Source organism: Oratosquilla oratoria, chromosome 11, assembly GCF_046742065.1.
Source record: "Oratosquilla oratoria isolate Oo_2021 chromosome 11, ASM4674206v1, whole genome shotgun sequence".
Classification (NCBI taxonomy): Eukaryota; Metazoa; Arthropoda; class Malacostraca; order Stomatopoda; family Squillidae; genus Oratosquilla; species Oratosquilla oratoria.
In genome coordinates, this window is record NC_134787.1 from 62527972 (window position 1) to 62547971 (window position 20000).

The following is a 20000-nucleotide window of genomic DNA, read 5'->3' on the forward strand; positions in this document are numbered from 1 at the left end:
TGTGTGTTTGTGTGCGTGTGTGCGCGTGTATGTGTGTGTGTGTGTGTGCGTGTGTTTGTGTGTATGTGTGTTAGTGTGTGTGTGTGTGCGTGTGTTTGTGTGTATGTGTGTTAGTGTGTGTGTGTGTGTGTGTGTGTGTGTGTGTGTGTGTGTGTGTGTGTGTGTGTGTGTGTGTGTGTGTGTGCGTGCATGCGTGCGTGCGAGAGGGAGACAAGTTTAGTGAGGGAGGGGAGGCTGAGAGAGTATGAGAAAGACGATTATGTGGATGATACGTATATACAATCTGTTTGAGAATGAGTGATTAAACATAAGTATACACCTTGTTAAATTGGTTGTTTAAAAGAAGTATAATAATATAGGTATTCAGACAGACATACTAATTGACAGAATGGCAGAAAAAAATAGATGAGTAGATGAATGTATTTGTAAAGGTTGATTGGGAGATACGGGTTGAAGGATAAATAGACAATGATAAACATAGAAATAGATACTTTAAGTAGTATACTGTAGGTAGATAGAGATAGACTGATAGTAATATAGAGACTGATATATAGGTCAATAAATAGACTAGCAACTAAACAGGCATAACCCTACGTATGTGTTAACATACTGATATTACTTTTAATCATAATGTCAGGCATTCTTCAAAGGTAGGAAGATCATAGTTTCATATATTTACACTATTTTGTGCGATTCTGAACATAATAATAATAATAAAAAATAATATTGAAAAAAAAGAGATCCGAAAATTCAAAAGTAGCTTCCACCCTGTCAGATGGCTATAGTTGCAGAACATGTGGTTACTTACATTTCAACTCGTTCTACCTTGATCCCCCAACTGCCAGTGGCTTCGTCCAGTGAGTTCTGCAAGTGTCACACACAGTGTAGCGCGACGGGGGGGACAATGGAGTTACAATGCCCTCGTAGGTGGTGACACGAGAGGTAACGGACGGAGGAGGGAAATGGGGTTAGGAGGAAGACGTTGATAACACAGTCACTAATACAAGGGGGAACACAGGTTGGGGATGGTGGGAGATCGTGACGGAAGAGTAGTATTGTAAAATGTGTGTATGAGACAAAATGTACACACGGAAATAACCAAAAGCATTTGTGGAGAATAACAAAGACGTGGATGAAATGAATTGTTTTCAACGAGAGACTGATCTTTTGTGAGTATGTGAGCTGTTAGGTGAGGGGGTACGACGACCAAAAAAAGTAGAGCTGAGAAATGGAAAGACATACTGGACATTTAGTTACTATAGTTTGTGGTGCGCGCCAAGAAGTCCGTTTAAGGCATTGATTCCCAACCGGTGTGCCGCGGCACCAAAGAGAGGGTGTGCCGCCAGAATTCAGTGCAAAAATAATGATTGTATTACCGACTCTCTCTGTCATCCATTTTTGTTCATTAAAGCCGCATCAGTGTAAAGATGAGTATTTTCATATTTTCCAAGGAAAAAAATTTGTTACACTGATGTTGAATCAACAAAATACTGACAAACTAGGATTTAGATTTTCTAATAAGGGTGCCGGGGACTTCTGAAAGGCTTGCCAAGGGTACCTTAAGCCAGAAAAGGTTAGGAACCATTGGTTTAAGGCGTGGTATACGTCATGAATTATTACTAACCACTCTGCCAAATCAACCTTAGCACATAAGAACATAAGAATGAAGAAGACTACAAGAGACCAGAAAGGCCTACACTAGGCAGTTCCAAGTCCATTACCAATTATCATTCCCATCCATAAAGCTGTCTAACCTTTTCTTAAAACAACCGATAGTTTCAGCGCTCACTATATGGTTACTAAATCTGCTAATCCTGCTCTGTTGTCTTAATATGATGACCTTGTCTACATCTTGTTAAACCCCTTAATCCACTTGAACACCTCTATTAGATCCTCCCACACACTGCGTCTTTGCAGAGAGTAAATTAAGGTGCCAAAACCTATCCTCGTAAGGTAGATTTCTGAGCCCTTGTATCATTTTGGCCATTCTCCTCTGTACTGATTCTAGTGAACTAATATCCATTCTATAGGACTGAGACCAAAACTGTACCGCATAGCCAAAGATGGATCTATTACCAGATAGAGTTTGATAATTGCCTCTGTACTTTTATTCGTAACCGTCCTAGCAATGAAACTTAATGTGTTGTTAGCTCAATTTCTGGCGCTAATGCATTTTCTCTCTCAATTTCTCATCTATGTGGGACTTGAAACTGTTTAATTTATATTTATTTCATAGTACAGGAAGCTCGCTGGCCGAGCGGGTAAGGGCGTTTTTACTTGCGGCAAAGGTCGAGGGCATGGCGGTTCGAACCCTACCACCGGCGAAGTTGGACCAAGGGCATGGTTCATTAAATTCTACGCTACAAAGGCCTCTGTAAAAGGCACCGTCATAGCCTTCCAATAAGGGGTGGGGGGTTGTGACGTTAAACCATATTATATAGTATAGGAAGTTGTATAATACAATGGGTATCATTTTTTTTTTTTTTTTTATAACAACGATTTGAATAAATTCAATGACACGTGGCAACAGCGCTTTTCCCCCGCCATTTTGCCATGTCAAGGTGTCATAGGTGGAATGGGGTGGGTAATCGTTGTTATAATTCTAAAAAGTGATACTCGTTGTACTATACATCTCCCTTTACTATATACAGAATATAAAAAATAAAAATCAAATAACACATAGACAGGAAATAAGAGAGAGGGCATGTACTAAGGGTGATTTGGCTGAATGAATCACGACATATGCTACAACCTGAACGGAGTTCTTGGTGCGCACAGACTACTAATGAGTTCCTCAAGGATGAGTTGTAGAGCAAAGGATGTCCGTAATACTTTAACAATAGGAAAGGATAACGAAAACCAACCTACGAGGAATGAGGAAAGAATTGTTCGTACAACAATACAGGCCAGTTAAAGCACAATTTCTATAGGCCAAACAAAATAGAAATTCAGCCATTTTAGGTTTAGTTTCATGTCAAATTACCGACGTTATTCAATGAGATGAATTATGCAAAATCTGAATGACAGTTACTTATAGTTATATTTTTTGGATGTTGGCATATATAGGGGCATGAATTTAGAAAACAAATTTTGGGTTAGTCTTGTCTTCACCACGAAATAAATATATGAATAAATAAACAAACCTATCAATCAATAACATTAAGTAGTAGACTGAAAGAATGACAACGGTGATAATGGTAACAATGATAATGATGATGACAATGATGATGATGATGATGACGACAACGACGATGATGACGATGATGACGATAATGACGATGATGATGATGATGATGATGGCGGCGGCGATTATGATGGCGGCGATTATGATGGCGATGATAATGATGATGACGATGCTAATGATGATGACGATGCTAATGATGATGACAATGATAATGATGATGACGATGATATCTATAATGACAATGCAACCGTTTTATCTCCCTCTATTCAGAAAAATAAATTCACTTTTATTCACACCTTTATAGATATTCATTGTAAATACATACATACACTCATACGTACATGCATTCATTCATACATACATACACGCATACTGTACATACATATATGCATGTTTACACATATGAATATATACATACGTACATTCATGCATACATACAATTATACATACATATACACATGTATACATACACCCATACATTCATGCATGTACAGTATACATAAATGTATACATATTTGCATACATATATATGCATACATACAGGCATACATAAATGTATACAGACATGCCTTGATAAGCACATATTTACACAAACATACGTGAAGTACATACATACAGATTCATACATCTTGCCTCCGAGCGAGTGGTTTGAAACTAGTACCTCATACAAGACGATGAATAGACATACAATCAATCTGTAATCCTCACCCCAATTATAGATTAGCTTACGCAGCAGAGTCCCAACCAAAACAAGATCTGTATCCTCTCCTTCTCTCCCATCACCTCAGTCTTCGCTAATGAACTCCTAAGCAACCTCACTTACTTATATATTATCCAAAGCCACCCTCCCTATACCATGTATAACCATATCACATTCATAAAGTGCCCTACGATCAGTCTCAACCCCCATATCCCGCCATCCGCTGGCTCACATAATCCATGCTTGGATCATTCACATCTCTACTTGATTTGAGTATGTATCCTTCCGCTGGGTGTCGCCTCATGTAATCATTACCGGGAATGGAGAAGTTAACAAGAGCGTCTGAAAAGCTTCAGTCATCCCCTTTTGATGCCTCCATTGCACTGCCAGTTACAGACTACTACCCAGTCCTTTGATCAGCAATGCTAAACATAAATCAACATAAATCATCTCATCCTTTCAATTCCCCGAAACACTTGTAAAAACTCTAGAGCACTGATCTCTGAAATGAAAAAATGTTTGGGAAGGAGGTGAAATGAATGAGGCAGGGTGAGTTGTGTAGAGAAAATGTATAGGGTGATGATGGATAGATGCTAACGAAAGTGAAGTGGGTAAACGAAAGATGGGTAGAGTATTTCAGGGATTTGATGAATGTAGAGGAGGATAGGCATGATTTGATTATGACAGTGGGAAGTGTCGGGAAAACAATTGTGATGGGAGAGTAGAATGTTAGAGCTATTAGGAAAAGGGAGATACAAAGAACATTGACCGAGACGAACGCTGGTAAGGCACCCGAATTAGACAGTTGTTGCGTGGAGTAATTATAGTGGATGGGCTGGCGAGATTGTTTAACTTGGAGCACAAGAGACTGAAGGAGTGCGTGTATAGCTCCTACATGCAAATGAAGAGGAGTAAAGGTTGAGGTACTTCGCCAAGGTTGTGTTATGTCACCATGATTGTTCAGTGTGTATATAGATGAAGCAGTGAGGGAGGTAAACGCTAGGGTGTTAGGGTGGCAGTCTGAGCTAGTAAGGGAGAATGGAGGGAAGTAGGATGAGAGCCAGCTGTTTGAGAGTAACGCTGCGTCTCTAGTCGATTTGGAAGATAGACTGAAGCAATTAGTGACGGAGTTTGGGTGGCTACATAATAGGAGCTGAACGTAAATGTGAACCAAAGTAAGGTGATGGGAAATACAAGTGAGGATGATAGTGAGTTTGAAGTAAACCAAAAGGCGAGAAGCTAGAGGAAGTGAAAAGCTTTAAGTGTATTTGGTCATTTGTAACAGAAAATGGAGCCATGGTGGAAACGGAGTTTAAAGTGATGTGTGAACGTGTGAACGGGGTATTTGGGGTTTAACCAAACGTGTTCGACAACCAAATACCCCGTTCACACATCACTTTAAACACGTGTCTGTCGAACCGCGTTCGACGAACCGTGTAAACCCCCTCTAAGAGAACAATTATTTAGAGAGAACGAAGAGTGTTGTGAGAAATAGGTATCTGGGGATAAATGCAAAGAGAAGATTGTAAAGGGGAGTTAATGTTTCCTCGGAATTCAATGAAAGATAGAGTTGGACTCTGAAGAAGACGGAAAGGAAAAGCTTAAACGTATTTGAGATGAAGTGATTAATAAGTATGGTGAAAGATGTTGGGATGATTTGGACATGTAAAATAGATTATTTATATATATATATATATATATAATATATATATATATATATATATATATGTGTGTGTGTGTGTGCGTGTGTGTGCGTGTGTGTGTGTGAAATAGAAGTAAATGGAGGGGCCTTGACAGGAGGACCAAGAATAAAGTTAATGGATAGGTTGTATGGGTTATTGTACGTGAGAGGAATGCCTGTCGAGGGAGGGAAGGGGCAAACAATAGATATGGAAGGAGAATGGAAATAGATCCGGAAATGACACTATACGAAGAAGTTTCTTCGCCATGTAGTAAAGCGATCCGAATATGTCTCTTGCTATATTACCTCCGACCCAAACAAACGTGGCGGGAGACAGGGCAACCCTTCATCCACGAGGAGCTAAGATGGGAGGGGGCAACAAAAGAGTTTTTGGAGGGTGTGGGATGGTTGTTAAGGTTGGTGTATTGTTCGACTCGGCCACCTTGAAGGAAGAAAGGTCTTTTTGGGTGTATCTATTATTATTATTGTTATTATTGTAATTGTTGTTACTGTTATTGTTAAAACCATTATAGCCATCGTTATCGTTATCATTATCATCATCATTATTATTTTTGTCGTTATCTTTATCCCAGATGTCCCTCAACGAAGAGTATGAAGAGAATAGTCTTGGTATGGAAAGAATAGTCCAGGAAACAGCGAGGGACACCGTAGTATATATATCACCCAGGGACAAGGCTCAATGTGTTTGTGCATTAATGGACTCTTTACAGACACAACAATGAAACTAAATCGCAAAAGGTGAGGACCTTTTAGAGTTATGAAAGTTCTTGACAAAGGTAGAGCCTATTAGTTGCAGTTGATGCTAGGTAATCAAAGCAGCACCCGGAAATCGAAAATCTTACAATGAACGAGATATACTGAATAAGATGGATGAGAGAAATTTGTTTGAGGAAGAAGAAAGATAATCCCCCAGACATAATGCAGTTTGGTAGGGGTAACAAGACATTTAAACCATCCTGTACATTTAATGATTACTATGGTAGCAAAGCATACCGACAAGAGACAATCATTTGCATAACGCGGTTGAAAAAAAATTAAATAAATAAAAAAATAAAAAAATAAATAGATAAAAAATAAGTATCATATAACTAATTGATAGACATTACAGTATATTGCTTAGGAGCTTATCCAGATGAATTTTACAATTTCGATATTCAACTAAATTCATTGCATCTGCGGAAATTTTATTTCATTCACGAACTACGCAGTTGGCAAAGCTGTTTCTACTACCTATTTTCAGAATAGATTATGCCATGATGGCTTGAGGCAAGTATTTCTCCCCAGGTTAATATTGTGAAAATAATTTCAATTGGGATATTATCAGTTTAATGCGAATTATTGAAGACCTGTATCAAATAATCCCTCAGAACTCCGCTATTTTAGGAAAGATAAGTTGGGCAGTTAAACATTTTCTCATGATTTATTTCTAAAACTTGGCGTCAATCTTTTTTATTCACTGTTGTACCCATTCTAAACTACTAATGTCTTAAGTGAGATTTGGCTATCACAGATAAATCGCCTATTCCACTGAGGACGAAATAATGATTTACATGAAATATTTATAAGAGTTAAACTTTTGAAGTTAATTGTGCCATCATTCTTATTATATATATTTTCTAAATAACGTATAATAATATTTTGTATCATAACATTATACTGGAGTAAAATTCTACTATTTTCAGACTATTAAACTCAATCAATCAAATCAGCCATCCTGAGTCCACTGCTGAACAAAGGCCTCCTTCATAGCATTCTATGATTCACACGACCGCACCATCCCATCCTCTGCCACATCACTCATGCAAACTTCTCGATCTCGTCTCTCCACTACTATTAAACTAGTAGAACTAAATCATCTTAAGCACTGTTGGTTTGAGTGACAACTGATCTTCCGCAGACTCTGGTATCGGCAAATTTGAATACAAAATATTTTAGTCCATGATCTACAATACGTCATTGATATACGTATACTATGAACAGACACTCGTAACATAGTTTCATAAAGCTTCCAGTAATACCGGCAATAACAAATCTCTCTTTGTGTTCAACCAATTGCTAATTCATCTTCGCATTTTTTATCTAATCAATACGAATCTATTTCAGTCTCGCGTGGAACAGCACTGATAGCCTTTTCGAAACTCGCATCTCTTTTGTTCCTCTATATCCGGGGTTCTCAACCTACTTTTACGTATACCCCGTATTTATGCACTGCTGTTTCTTAACCTACTAGAGATGACTTCAACACTAAATTTAATCGTTTTGCATTCCCTAACTGCTAGTGGCTTTTGGTTGGCGGTCCCTTTTATTGACCCTCGTGGCCCAATAGAGTTCCATAAGCCACAGGTTGAGAACCACTGCTCTATATCGTAGTTCGAGATAAATATATTGTAAAATTCTAGTTAGAGTAACTTTATCTTTTTTAGTGAGTTTCGGATGTCTTTGAACTGTTTCCATCGTAGTTTTTCTCCTGGTTTTTTACCTTTTTTGAATACAGGATTGATGTTTGCTAATTCACATTTTTGGTATGTCTCCGACCCCAGTATACCTTTTAAATCTGTTCATTTATGATGGAGATCCCCCCAGTCTATATTATTTGTTAGGTCCTGGTACTTTAATAACTTTGAGCATTTTCATAGAGCATTCCATGTATCATTTGGTCATATTTACAGAAATGATGTTCTGCTGAATACATCACATGATTCAGATGAAATGTTTTGTATACGATTACGAAACTGCAAGAAGTGGTTAAGATATCAAACATAGCTTCGTTTAGATATTCAAGTTCACAAACAGTAGTGGCCTATCATGATTCCTAATATCTTTTCAGATTTGACAACAGAATTCTATGGGACATTCTTTATATTTAGCAGGGATTTTCACTTCCGAATATTATATATATATTTTTTTTTTATTTGGAATATTCGATTTTGTTATAAGTGTCTCTTTTTTCGTGATACTCTTTGAAATAAATTTGGACGAGATTGATGTTTTTTTTTTTTCTTTATGTAGGAAAGGGTGATCTCAGCAAGCGAGGGTAGCATGCCGACAGATTTGCGATAGGTTACTGGTAGATTGATCCTATTACAAGTACAAACAGTAGTCTCTCATCACAGCTTTGTCTAGACTTTTAACAGACTGTATGTCGTTCTTAACTTCAATATTATTTTTTCATAGTGTATTTCCCTGTTGGCCACACTCATCGTAGCAATAACACTAGAAACGTGTGTTCACAAATACGGGAAAGATAAGTTAATGAAGCAGAACGCTTTCGTATATTTACATCATCACAGCTAGCCCCCCCCCCCAAAAAAAAAAACAAAAAAAAACGGGGAATTATAAGAGGTAGAAGAAATTTAAAGAAATATGTGACAGAATCAGCCACGGTGAAGAAAGACCTCTGAAAAATAGTAGAGAGACGTCAAAACCATGTGTACCTCCTCTAGTACCTTTCCGAGACCCTTCCTCCTCATAGCTTATTCTGTCATATATTTCTGTAATTTTTTCTTCCCAATGTAATTTCTTTGTACCAGCACTGAAGATGGAAATATACGAAAGCGCTCTACTTCGTTTATCTTTCCAGGTGGTTCCTCTCGCATATACATTTATATTTAAATTAATGTTGACTAGATAAGTTGTTATAGAATCTTATTCTTGAATGTAAAAGTACAGTTATTCTAGTATGGGTTATGACCTTTATCCATCCCTTCCTACCAATTGTATGTATGTTTCTGAACATATATATATATTCTACACCAAAGAAATCCTGTTATTGTGAACCAAGTCATGATCTCATTTTGTAGGCGTTCCTACGAGTTCACTCTTCAGGGAGAGAAGTCCCTGTTTATGAAAACTAAATTCAAATTTGCCCAGAAAATGGAGGGACCGAAATTTGGTAGGATGGATCTCTGTGGCGTGAATGATAGCTGTGGTAGATCTATAAGAATAGAAAAGTATAGAATAAAAGAGTGGTAATACAGGTTCAAAGGGTTAAATGATGAGTCAATATCGAAAAGCATTTTGTGGAATATAAACACCTTCGGGTCCAAAGACTAAGGAGATGAATGTAATAAATAGAGGCAAATGAATATTCCAAGTATAAGGTTCGTAGAATTAAAAAGAGGAAATATGAATGTTTGAAAATGGGGATGGACATGTTGATGAGAGTTTGTAAAAGAGGATCAACAAAAGTGGTAATAGACATCGGAGAGGACGAAAATAATCGTAGAACGTCAGATTTGATTAAAACAGGAGCAAGTCTCAAGTTAAATACGTTAATATTAAGTGGGTACATAAGAGGAACGAAAGAGTTTTTAACAATTTTTGCTCTCTCGAGAACATTCCACGAGCAACTTTATGCAAATTTCATTTATGGTGGTGGGTTGGGAGGGAAATTATACTGTATTAGGCAATCCGATGATTTAATTTCTATTTATCCAATTTTATTTAATTTTATCTTTGTCTCATTGTCTATTGGTTTTATTTTGTGTGTGTGTGTGTGTGTGTGTGTGTGTGTGTGTGTGTGTGTGTGTGTGTGTGTGTGTGTGTGTGTATGTGTCTATGTATGTATGTATGTGTGTATGTATGTATGTATGTATGTATGTATTTATGTAATTTATTTATGTATGTATATGTGTGTATGTATGTATGTATGTATGTATTTATGTATATGTATTTATGTATGTATGTATTTATGTGTGTGTGTATGTGTATGTGTGTGTGTGTATGTGTGCTTGTGTCTGAGTTTGTGTGAGTTTGTGTGTGTTTGTGTACGTGTTTTTGGTGACAACATGGGAAATACAAGGCATTAAAGTGCTATTAACCATAACTGGGAAGAAATCCATTATCAAGCTAATCCAATGCCTAGGTGTGCCAGCTGTCTAGCCAGTCGTCACCAAGTATTCGACTAAACAAAGCTGGGCATACATATCAAATATGAGAGCAGAGGATTATATACCCGCGTGGTTATAGCATTCTATGTATTCATGACATACACAATGTATTTTACTCAATCTTTATATAAAAGGGATCAGATGCAAACTGTAATTCAAAGACTAAATCTAATTTCCTTAGATAACCCGTCCTACCATGCAAGTCTGAAAGTGTGCACAAGGGGAAAATATGTTAATGTCTACGCCAAATGTATTCATAAAGTCACATATGTATAAATATAAAGCTCTTTATGATCAGAAATGTGCATTATTTTTCATTATTGATTATACGAGATATTGTTCATTATACATTGTGAATAAACTTTACTCCTACATTGTCACGTCAATTATAAAGCGGTAAGCCTTTATGGTATTTTCTACTACATGCTGCAAATCATTATACCCCGGTCCAAGAGTTATGTGATATTCTTTTCGAGTATTTGTTTTGTCGTAGAAAATCCTCTATTAAGGATGCATAGCCAAATGTAATCTAGATCAAGCAGGAATGAGAACAGTTGGAGGACAGAAGATAGGAGAGAAAAAGTCTGTTGCACAGAAAAACTACCATCCTATGGAGTTGTGCAGGCTAATTGGCGGGAGTCACAAGATTTATATGTTATCATTTTATGTAAACTTCTTTGTCTTGAATCAAGGTGCTTATCAAGTCCCACCCAAAGTAATAACTCCTAATATATATTGTTCAAAAAAAAAAAAAAAAAACTGTGGTATTACTACATAATTACCAGAATGTAATGTAACAGATTCAGAGGTTATAAAAGACCTGAATGAGGGGAAATTAGTCGTAGTTTATCCTAACGTTAAATGATATTGATTTCATTTAACAAAAAAAACTCCAGCATTAAAGTCGTATCTATGTCATTCACAACCAAAATCCTAAGTTTTTGACTAAAGCTCAAGGATTGACTACAGGACTGAAGGGAAGGAAAATATAAACTACTTTCTTTGTTTCCACTCCGAATTCTGTGCTCTATTTTATATACTTTCACCACCTCACTAAATGAGCTATTATTTAATACTCTCTCAGGTAATGCATGTGAAATGATTGTGTATTTGTTAACTTACATCTTGACACTTTAATAGAGTATCAACATATTTCTGGTACATACATACGAGATCAAACTACAGTAGATAAGACATTTTTTTTCATTCTTACATCTTAGTCTGATGTATAGGCTAGCGCGCACATTTTTTTTTTATAAAAGAGGGAAAATTGATTTGAACTAGCAGTAAATCCTCCTAATCAAAACTGTTCAACGTTCCATCACATACTCATTTGGTCTTACAATAGTTTAGTAGCCACTGCTACAAGGAACAAAAAATACTCTATCTTTTCTTTAGCAGATGTGACGTCGTATTCAATATTTTCCAAACAAAAGACAAGATCATCTACTTCATGAACGTTAGGTCACAGTTGAATAGCAAATAATATTTGATTAATTATAAAGATAAGCATATCACCATTAATCTATTCTATCTTATGTAATTTCTACCTGGCCACAAAGATTTCTACTAGTTTCTCCAACACTGCTCTAGGCATTCAATTGTTCTCTCCTCAACCATTAGAATAAAATTTAAATCTTCAAAACTCATTCACACTGATGAATATAGACAAAAATCCTTCAATATCAACTTGAGTTGTATGCGAATCAGTGGGCCTTTTGACACAGGGATTTGTCAGAGAGTAATGTCTCACAGATGATACTCAAAAAGATGAAATAGTCTTGATTCATCGACAAAACAAGTCCTACTTTATTCTACTGAATACCTTGTCTATGACTTCTAACCCGCCATTGAAAGAAGACTATTCTGATAACACTACACAACAGGTACTACAGTATTTATGTTGTTACCGAGTTTAACTAATAGGGCAACTGCATACCATGCATATTCAACAGTTACTTGCATAACAACAGTCTCTTCATATAAAGTTACTCCATGGAGGGAAAGTCGACAACAAAAGGGGGGCACTCTAGTCAGTATAGATTGCTCACCTGCATATCACTGGAGATCGACTCCCTGTCTCCAAGAATCTCATGGAGATTCTTGGTGCCCAACATGTTCCTGAGCGTCGTCTGAGCCAGCAGTCGTGTAGAGTGGTGAGCATTTTCAACGTTGGCCACGCTCACTGTAGCATTGCTAACACGATAGTACACAACAGCGTCGACGCTAACCGTCACAGAGTCCTTGGTTAAAACCTGTAGGTTTCAAAGCAGGAGCGGGAAGGTAGATGCCAGGACAGAGGAAGGCGAACAAGTATGTGAAATAATAGAGACGTGGGTCATGTTTTTTAGGGGGTTTTGTAAAATAAATGAACAGATGTGTGATGGACATAAAAGTTGCAAGAAATGGTGAGAAGTGTTGGCGTGTTTGGAGTGAGAATGAGTTAAGACATGTTTTGAGTATCGGTTGATATAAGTTGATAGAATTTCGAGTTGAAATTCCCGAGTTTCGATTGTTAGGAGAGGAATGATATGGTTTTGTCCCATGAATTTTTCCAAAGGAACGGGAGGCAGAAATTAGGTAAGGTCCAGGTTGGAAAAGATGGAGCAAGGGTTAGAAGACAGGTTGGAGGCGGATGAGGTGCGAGAGAGGAAGAAAAAGGGACACATTAAATCTGCGGCAAATGGCTAATATTAGTTTAAATAAAATAAAAAAAAAGGGCAAGGAGAAAAATCTTTTATAAATATATAATACAAAATTCAGTCATAATGTAAGAAAAAGGAACAACAAAGTGAGCAAAATAGTTAATAATTGTATTCTATTTGGATATTGGAATTCATGAGGAGGAAATGATTAATCAGTTTGGCTATACAAAATTCACAAAATATTAGTTTGAAAAATAACAAATATAACATCTTTAGCATAACATAATTAAATTCTGGACTGAAAACATATATAGACATATATGTACACTCACATACGCATCCACCCCCACACTAATGTATATATATGTAATATATATATATATAGTATATATTAATATATTCTGATAAGAGGAAAGTTTGATGTTCAACGTATGAACAATTACAATTTCCACAAAGATCATTTTCTTGTTCTACAGGAGTCATCTTCAGGCGACATTGTTGGCTTGAAAATAGGAATGAAAATGAGAACTGATACATATCTGTTGCCATTGATACCAACTGGACATTCGCCGGGACACCCATGAACGGATCAACCCACAGAGCGCCAACGAGATTCTAGTGGACTGAAAAGAATTTCTTCTAGGAGTGTGCCGATTAATCGGGATCGACAAGAATCGGCACTTCTATTGTGAATCGGCACCAGCGAGAATCGGATTATTTCTTATTTATTTATTTATTTATTTATTTATTTATTTATTTATTTGTTTATTTTTAATTCTCCATCGGGAATATTTTGCCGACGACGATGCCGAAAAAAAAAAAAAAAAAATCTCGCCGATGCCGAATTACCAAAGAAACTCCGATTTTTGCCGATGTCAATGCCGATTAATCGGCACACCTCTAGTTTCTTCTAGCTTAGGGGAGCTCTACTTCACCTTGAAGATGAATATTCATGAAAGGCTTATCCAAACAAATGCGAAGAGATTCTCCTACCTCCAATTTCCCTTGAGCAGGTTCTTTGTACAGAATAGAACTTTGTGTCTGAACTTCCTGTCTGGTGAGAGAGTTGCCTTGGTTACTGATCTTGTGCCGCAGATTACCCCGTTCCTGTAAATGTCTGTGGAAGGCCGCCGTTTCTCATGTTTAAGAGGATGACGGTACATTTACAGCACGGAAATAATCTACGGCACTGACCAGTACCCATAAACATTTGATCACCAGACAGCAACTAGAAACACAAACCACTATTCACCACAAACAACTACAATAAATGAAATTAAAGACGGAAGAATCAGTTTTAAATTCACTAGACCAAATCCTCCATAAGTATTCAATTAAAGACGGAAGTATCGCTCTCCTTAATTAAAATTAATCCCCCTCATTCAACTTTCAGCTTCTTGGCACTTCGTGGGTAGATACGTTCAAGGTTGCTCCTGGTGAATACCGTGAAAATATCAACGACAATGGCCCCTATTATTATAATGCTCCATCCTCGTTCCTATCTCCTAACCAAGAATAGTTCCGGAAGACAACCGCTGTTCTTGTTGGAAGATATCTAGAATAAGAAAATGAACTTTAGGAAATTGTAAATATCTTCAACATCGACCTTTCCGTTCCCATAATAAATTTTGGAAGAACTTTATGCAAGTTAATACTGTCCTTGCTATACCTCGTATGTTGCTTTAACAAAGGTGTATATATATATATATATATATATATATATATATATATATATATATATATATATATATATATATTATTAAGAACCACTATGCACTTTAATTCTAAGTCATCAACATCGGGAGACCCAATAGAGGCTAATATGCAGAAATTGAAATGCGGTACTACCAAGGACTCGAACCCGGCTAGCACATGACAAGTGCTGTACTTACTTACCGATTACGCTATCATATATATATATCTTTTTCTTTACTCCCACATTATAAGAATAATAGAAGCTCCTACGGTCACGGCAAACCTGAACTAATTTGTTCGTCTATTGACATCCCAGTAGTGATCAAACAACTGACTTGAAACTTGGACAGATGTAAGGACTCTCGAGTCTCCGTCATGACCTTGGTTCAGTTCACCAGATTACTCCGCTTCTCTCCTGTGACGCCCCCCCCCCCACATGTCCATCATAGTATACGCATCAATCTGGTGACTCTCTTGACATGCATACGTGATCATGTTCCTGAATATGACCACGAACATGTACGGAACGTGTATGTCGCACATCTCTTTCCTTTCTTTTTTTTCCTTTGGGTTCTTCATATTTACGGTTCTGTTGGCTTCCTTTTCTTCTCATCTTCGCCCCATCTTGTACCATATTGTCCACTTTCCGCAGCAATACTTCCTCTTCCATTCTGAACCCCTTTCATTCCATACGCTCTTTTGCACTCTCCCTTTGTCGTTTCGGCTCTTTTAAACTCTCCCTTTACCGTTTCGGCTCTTTTAAACTCTCCCTTTACCGTTTCGGCTCTTTTTACACTCTCCCATTACCGTTTCGGCTCTTTTTACACTCTCCCTTTACCGTTTCGGCTCTTTTTAAACTCTCCCTTTACCGTTTCGGATCTTTTAAACTCTCCCTTTACCGTTTCGGCTCTTTTTACACTCTCCCTTTACCGTTTCGGCTCTTTTAAACTCTCCCTTTACCGTTTCGGATCTTTTTAAACTCTCCCTTTACCGTTTCGGCTCTTTTTACACACTCCCTTTACCGTTTCGGCTCTTTTTACACTCTCCCTTTATCGTTTCGGTTCTTTCAGACTCTCCCTTTACCGTTTCTTAAGTTTCCCTCTCCCCGTTTTCTTTCTATCTTTGCTTTATACTTTTTTGTCAAATTATTTATCTCTATTTTCCACATACCCATACCATCTCCGTAATATTTTGTGCGATCTTCTCTATTACTATTTATTCTTTCATTTATCAAATGTATTTTTGTTCAGATTCACTTCCGTCTTCCTCGCTAGGCGAACGCTCCTTGGAAGGTCCATCTACAACGTCTTTACATTTCCCTATGGTTGTAATGGTATGATACCATTGTGTATATATCATAATTACCCGTATATACTATAATTACGTTGGAGTTGGCCATAGTCCTCAATACTGTAGAGGGGACGAGGAGGACTATCAAGCACATCATAAGGGAGTTGTTTTTCCACTCCATAGATAATATAATGAGACGTCTTGCCCGTAGAGACATTAATGGTGCTGCTAATACAAGCACTGACATGGGGAAGCTAATCCTCTCAAGATTCATGAAGGTTACTAGAACCCCGTACAAGGTTCAGTTTACTTGTACATTGCTCAGTAATCGATCACATTGCATAGGGGTGAGTAACTGATCGATTCCTCGTAACTACGGTCTCGCACGCTCCACAGGTAATTTGTTTTACACCCAGGGGGCAGATTAGTGGATTTCCGTGAGCTGACACCCAAAAGGTAGGTCGGTTCCTGCCCACAAGGCTAATGGTTATAGGAAAATATAATTACTAGGCCACTTGGGCATAGCTCTTACTAACTCATTCCAGTAAATTTGTTCTTCATCTACATTTTTTTCTTTTGATATCGTTTGAGTACATAATAGAAAAATTACATTACTGATTTGAAAGAAAATTACGGTTTTGCTTAGTATCAAATATAAGGGTCATCTAAATTGCAGCTCAAGAGGGAATGGAGTTCAGGGCACTCGCTAGATAATCAGAATGTGAAGGTGACGATATGAATATTATGCAATGGGTATCTAACATCTCTTATTGGTATCCACGAGTTTCTTTTTGTTTTCCTAGCTGTAAGACCAGGCGTTTTTGTTCATCCATGGGACACTGATACGCACTGAAAGGACTGAATGTAGTGCGTTTTTGTTAACATCACGAAATTTAGGGATGTCATTCTTCCGAGAGGCGCCACGAGCCACTGTCTCTCGTCTGAGTCAGCGCGTCGCTCTGTTTAACGTCATTATATGCTGAAAGTGAATCGAACCCAGTGCGAGGCTATGTTTTCATTTAATACGGTAGATACAAGATACGTTGAAATTGCTGTTTTTGAATGCAAGTTGTATTTCCAAATTATTCTCTATATAAAGAGCAAAGAGAAGTGATACAAGAGGTAAAATAGATAAAAATAAGGGCGTCTTTAAAAAACTTCTCTTGAAATACAATATTCTTCGAATCGTATAGTATCGACAAAATAGACATATAGATATCCCTTTAAAGACCATGGAAAATTATAAATTTACTCCTTAAAAAAATGCATATTTCAAGAAACATACTAATTACCAAGTTGAAATATAAGTGTTTTTGTTCATAAAAACTAAAATTGGACATGAGTGTAAAACGAGTTATGTTGGTAAAGAATACCCGCGATATGGGTCTGGAAAATATAAATTTCTTACAAAACACTGTCATCATACCAAGCATATAGGCACTGCAGTCTTTCGTGTATCATCACCAGGACAAGCATATAGGCACTGTAATATTCCCTGTATTTCCTGTATTACCGCCAAGGGAAACATATAGACACTAGTATTTCCTGTATTACCACCAAGGCAAACGTATCGGGACTGTATTATTTTCTGTATTATCATCAGAGCACACATATAGGCACTAGTATTTCCTGTATTACCACCAGGGCAAACATGTAGGCACTGCAGTATTTCCTGTATTACGACCGGGGCACACATATAGGCACTGTAGTATTTCCTGTATTTCCTGTATTACCACCTGGCCAAACATATAGGTACTGTAGTATTTCCTGTATTACCGCCAAGGCAAACATAGGCACTGTAGTATTTCCTGTATTTCCTGTGTACCACCGGGCCAAATATGTAGGCACTGCAGTATTTCCTGTATTACCACCAAGGCGCTGCAATAATTCCTGTATTATCACCTGGCAAAGCATGTAGTGCATTATTTCCTGTATTACCACCAGGTCAAGCATATAGGCACTGTAGTATTTCCTGTACTACCACCAGGGCAATTATAGAGGCAATGTAGCATTTCATGTATTTCCTGTATGTACAACCTGACGTGTACATGTTCATCGACAATAGGAAGTCTTCAACCACCGAAGTTCATTTTTTTTTCTTTTTTAAGTTTTCTTGAATATCTATTTTAGTTATTGACTTGATCACAAATGGTAATCACTATTCATTAATACCTTGATTCTGTTGATCACGTTACGTCACTTTATAGTAACGTATTTGCTCAGATGTTTTTTCCTATACAGTTTATTTTTATTGCATTTGGTATGCATTTCTTCGTATCTCTCTCTCTCTCGCTCTCTCTCTCTCTCTCTCTCTCTCTCTCTCTCTCTAATATATATATATATATATATATATATAGATATATATATATACATATATATATATATAATGTATATATATATATGTATGTATGCATTTTTATCAACCACAATACACTTTAATTCTAAGCCATCAACATCCAGAGACTTGCGGATGTTGATGGCTTAGAATTAAAGTATATTGTGGTTTATAAAAATGTGTATCTGTTCACTGGGACCCATTCAGTGTTGTACATGTATGTATGTACGTACGTATGTATGTATGTGTATATATATATATATATGTATATATATATATATATATATATATATATATATATATATATACATACTAATTCTTTTTTTTGCGTGCAACTCATGAACTCGCTCCAGTTTTGGAGGTAAAGAGGGAATAGGAAAGTCGAGTGGTGGAGGAGGAGGCTACTCGCATTCGACCGTTCATTATGCAGACGCAATACGCTTTGTCCTTGCATGACGTCCTCCTTTGACCTGTTTCACAGAACTGTCATTATTTGGCGTTGTTTTTCCAATTAGCACCGTCATGCACACACACACGCACACACACACGCGCACACACACACACACACACACACACACACACACACACACACACACACACACACACACACACACACGCACACGTACATGCACATGCATGCATATACACACACGTTTGAAAATTACCGTGACCGCAGATGTGAAGTGGTGAATTGGTTGTTGACGGTGAACCCGAACAGGATGGTGATTATGGAAGAATTATGGTTGAGCTGAGTAATTTGGACCATTGAAAACGAGAATAGGAACTATGAACGAGATTCTAAATATGAGTAGTAGTGGATATGATGAAACCCATATATAACATGAAAGCAGTTATGAAACAAATGTTTGTAAAGGCGGAAAAATAGACTATTTCAAAAAGAGATTGAGTGAAATGACATTATTAAAGGAAACATGAAATATAACTTGAGGGGTTAAAAGGTGAATATTACAAGTTAAAAGAGAAAATTAAATCAGAGGACAGTGTGAAACCAAACAGTGGGGAGGGTAGATATTTTTTCAAGAAATGAAAGAATTTGAGTTAAGAAATACAAAAGAGGAATAGGTACATTTACAAAAAAATTATAAAAAACAAACAGGAGGAAGCTGTAGGGAATAAGTTAAGGGTACTTAAAAATAGAAGAAAGTTGATAAGAAAAGTAGACAAGTGAAGATGTATAATAGTAGAAGTATAGCAAAAGAAAAATTTACCAGTAATAAGATAACAAGAAATAAGATACGTAAAAAAAATAGTTAGCCGTAAGGAAAGTATACTCGAAGAAATAGAAGTTCTTTGGCTAGGTAGATATATACAGCATGAAATAAAGCAATTGAAAGAATATTAAGGGTTCAAGGAAGGAGAGAATAGGTGAACAAAATTAGAAAAAAAAGAAGAGAACAAATACAGTTACGAAATATTATGGAACATTAAAGAAAAAATGAGTGAATAATTTGGAAGGGAGAAAATGGTAAGGTTAATGGAGAAATATTGATAATAGAAGGGGTAGACAAAAAAAAAAGTATAATAGTGCTAGGATGGCAA

The 20000-nt window shown here is 36.9% G+C and overlaps 1 protein-coding gene and 1 long non-coding RNA gene across 3 annotated transcripts in view; one reads left to right on the forward strand and one right to left on the reverse strand.

Moving 5' to 3' along the window:
• The window catches only part of LOC143029864 (uncharacterized), a 50480-nt gene extending 40545 nt beyond the window's left edge, over positions 1 to 9935 (forward strand). The window contains exons 2-3 of the long non-coding RNA XR_012966884.1: positions 6159 to 6324; positions 7269 to 9935. This is a non-coding gene — a long non-coding RNA (uncharacterized LOC143029864). The remainder of the gene's footprint in view (positions 1 to 6158; positions 6325 to 7268) is intronic.
• Positions 1 to 20000, reverse strand: part of LOC143029863 (band 7 protein AGAP004871-like) — a 77727-nt gene that overhangs the window by 28992 nt on the left and 28735 nt on the right. Inside the window, exons 2-3 of one of the 2 annotated variants that reach the window (XM_076192987.1) lie at positions 12527 to 12730; positions 809 to 864 (exon numbers count right to left, since the gene is read on the reverse strand). In XM_076192987.1, coding sequence (XP_076049102.1) covers positions 809 to 864; positions 12527 to 12730 — 260 coding nt within the window. The remainder of the gene's footprint in view (positions 1 to 808; positions 865 to 12526; positions 12731 to 20000) is intronic. The other variant, XM_076192986.1, reaches the window with a different exon arrangement.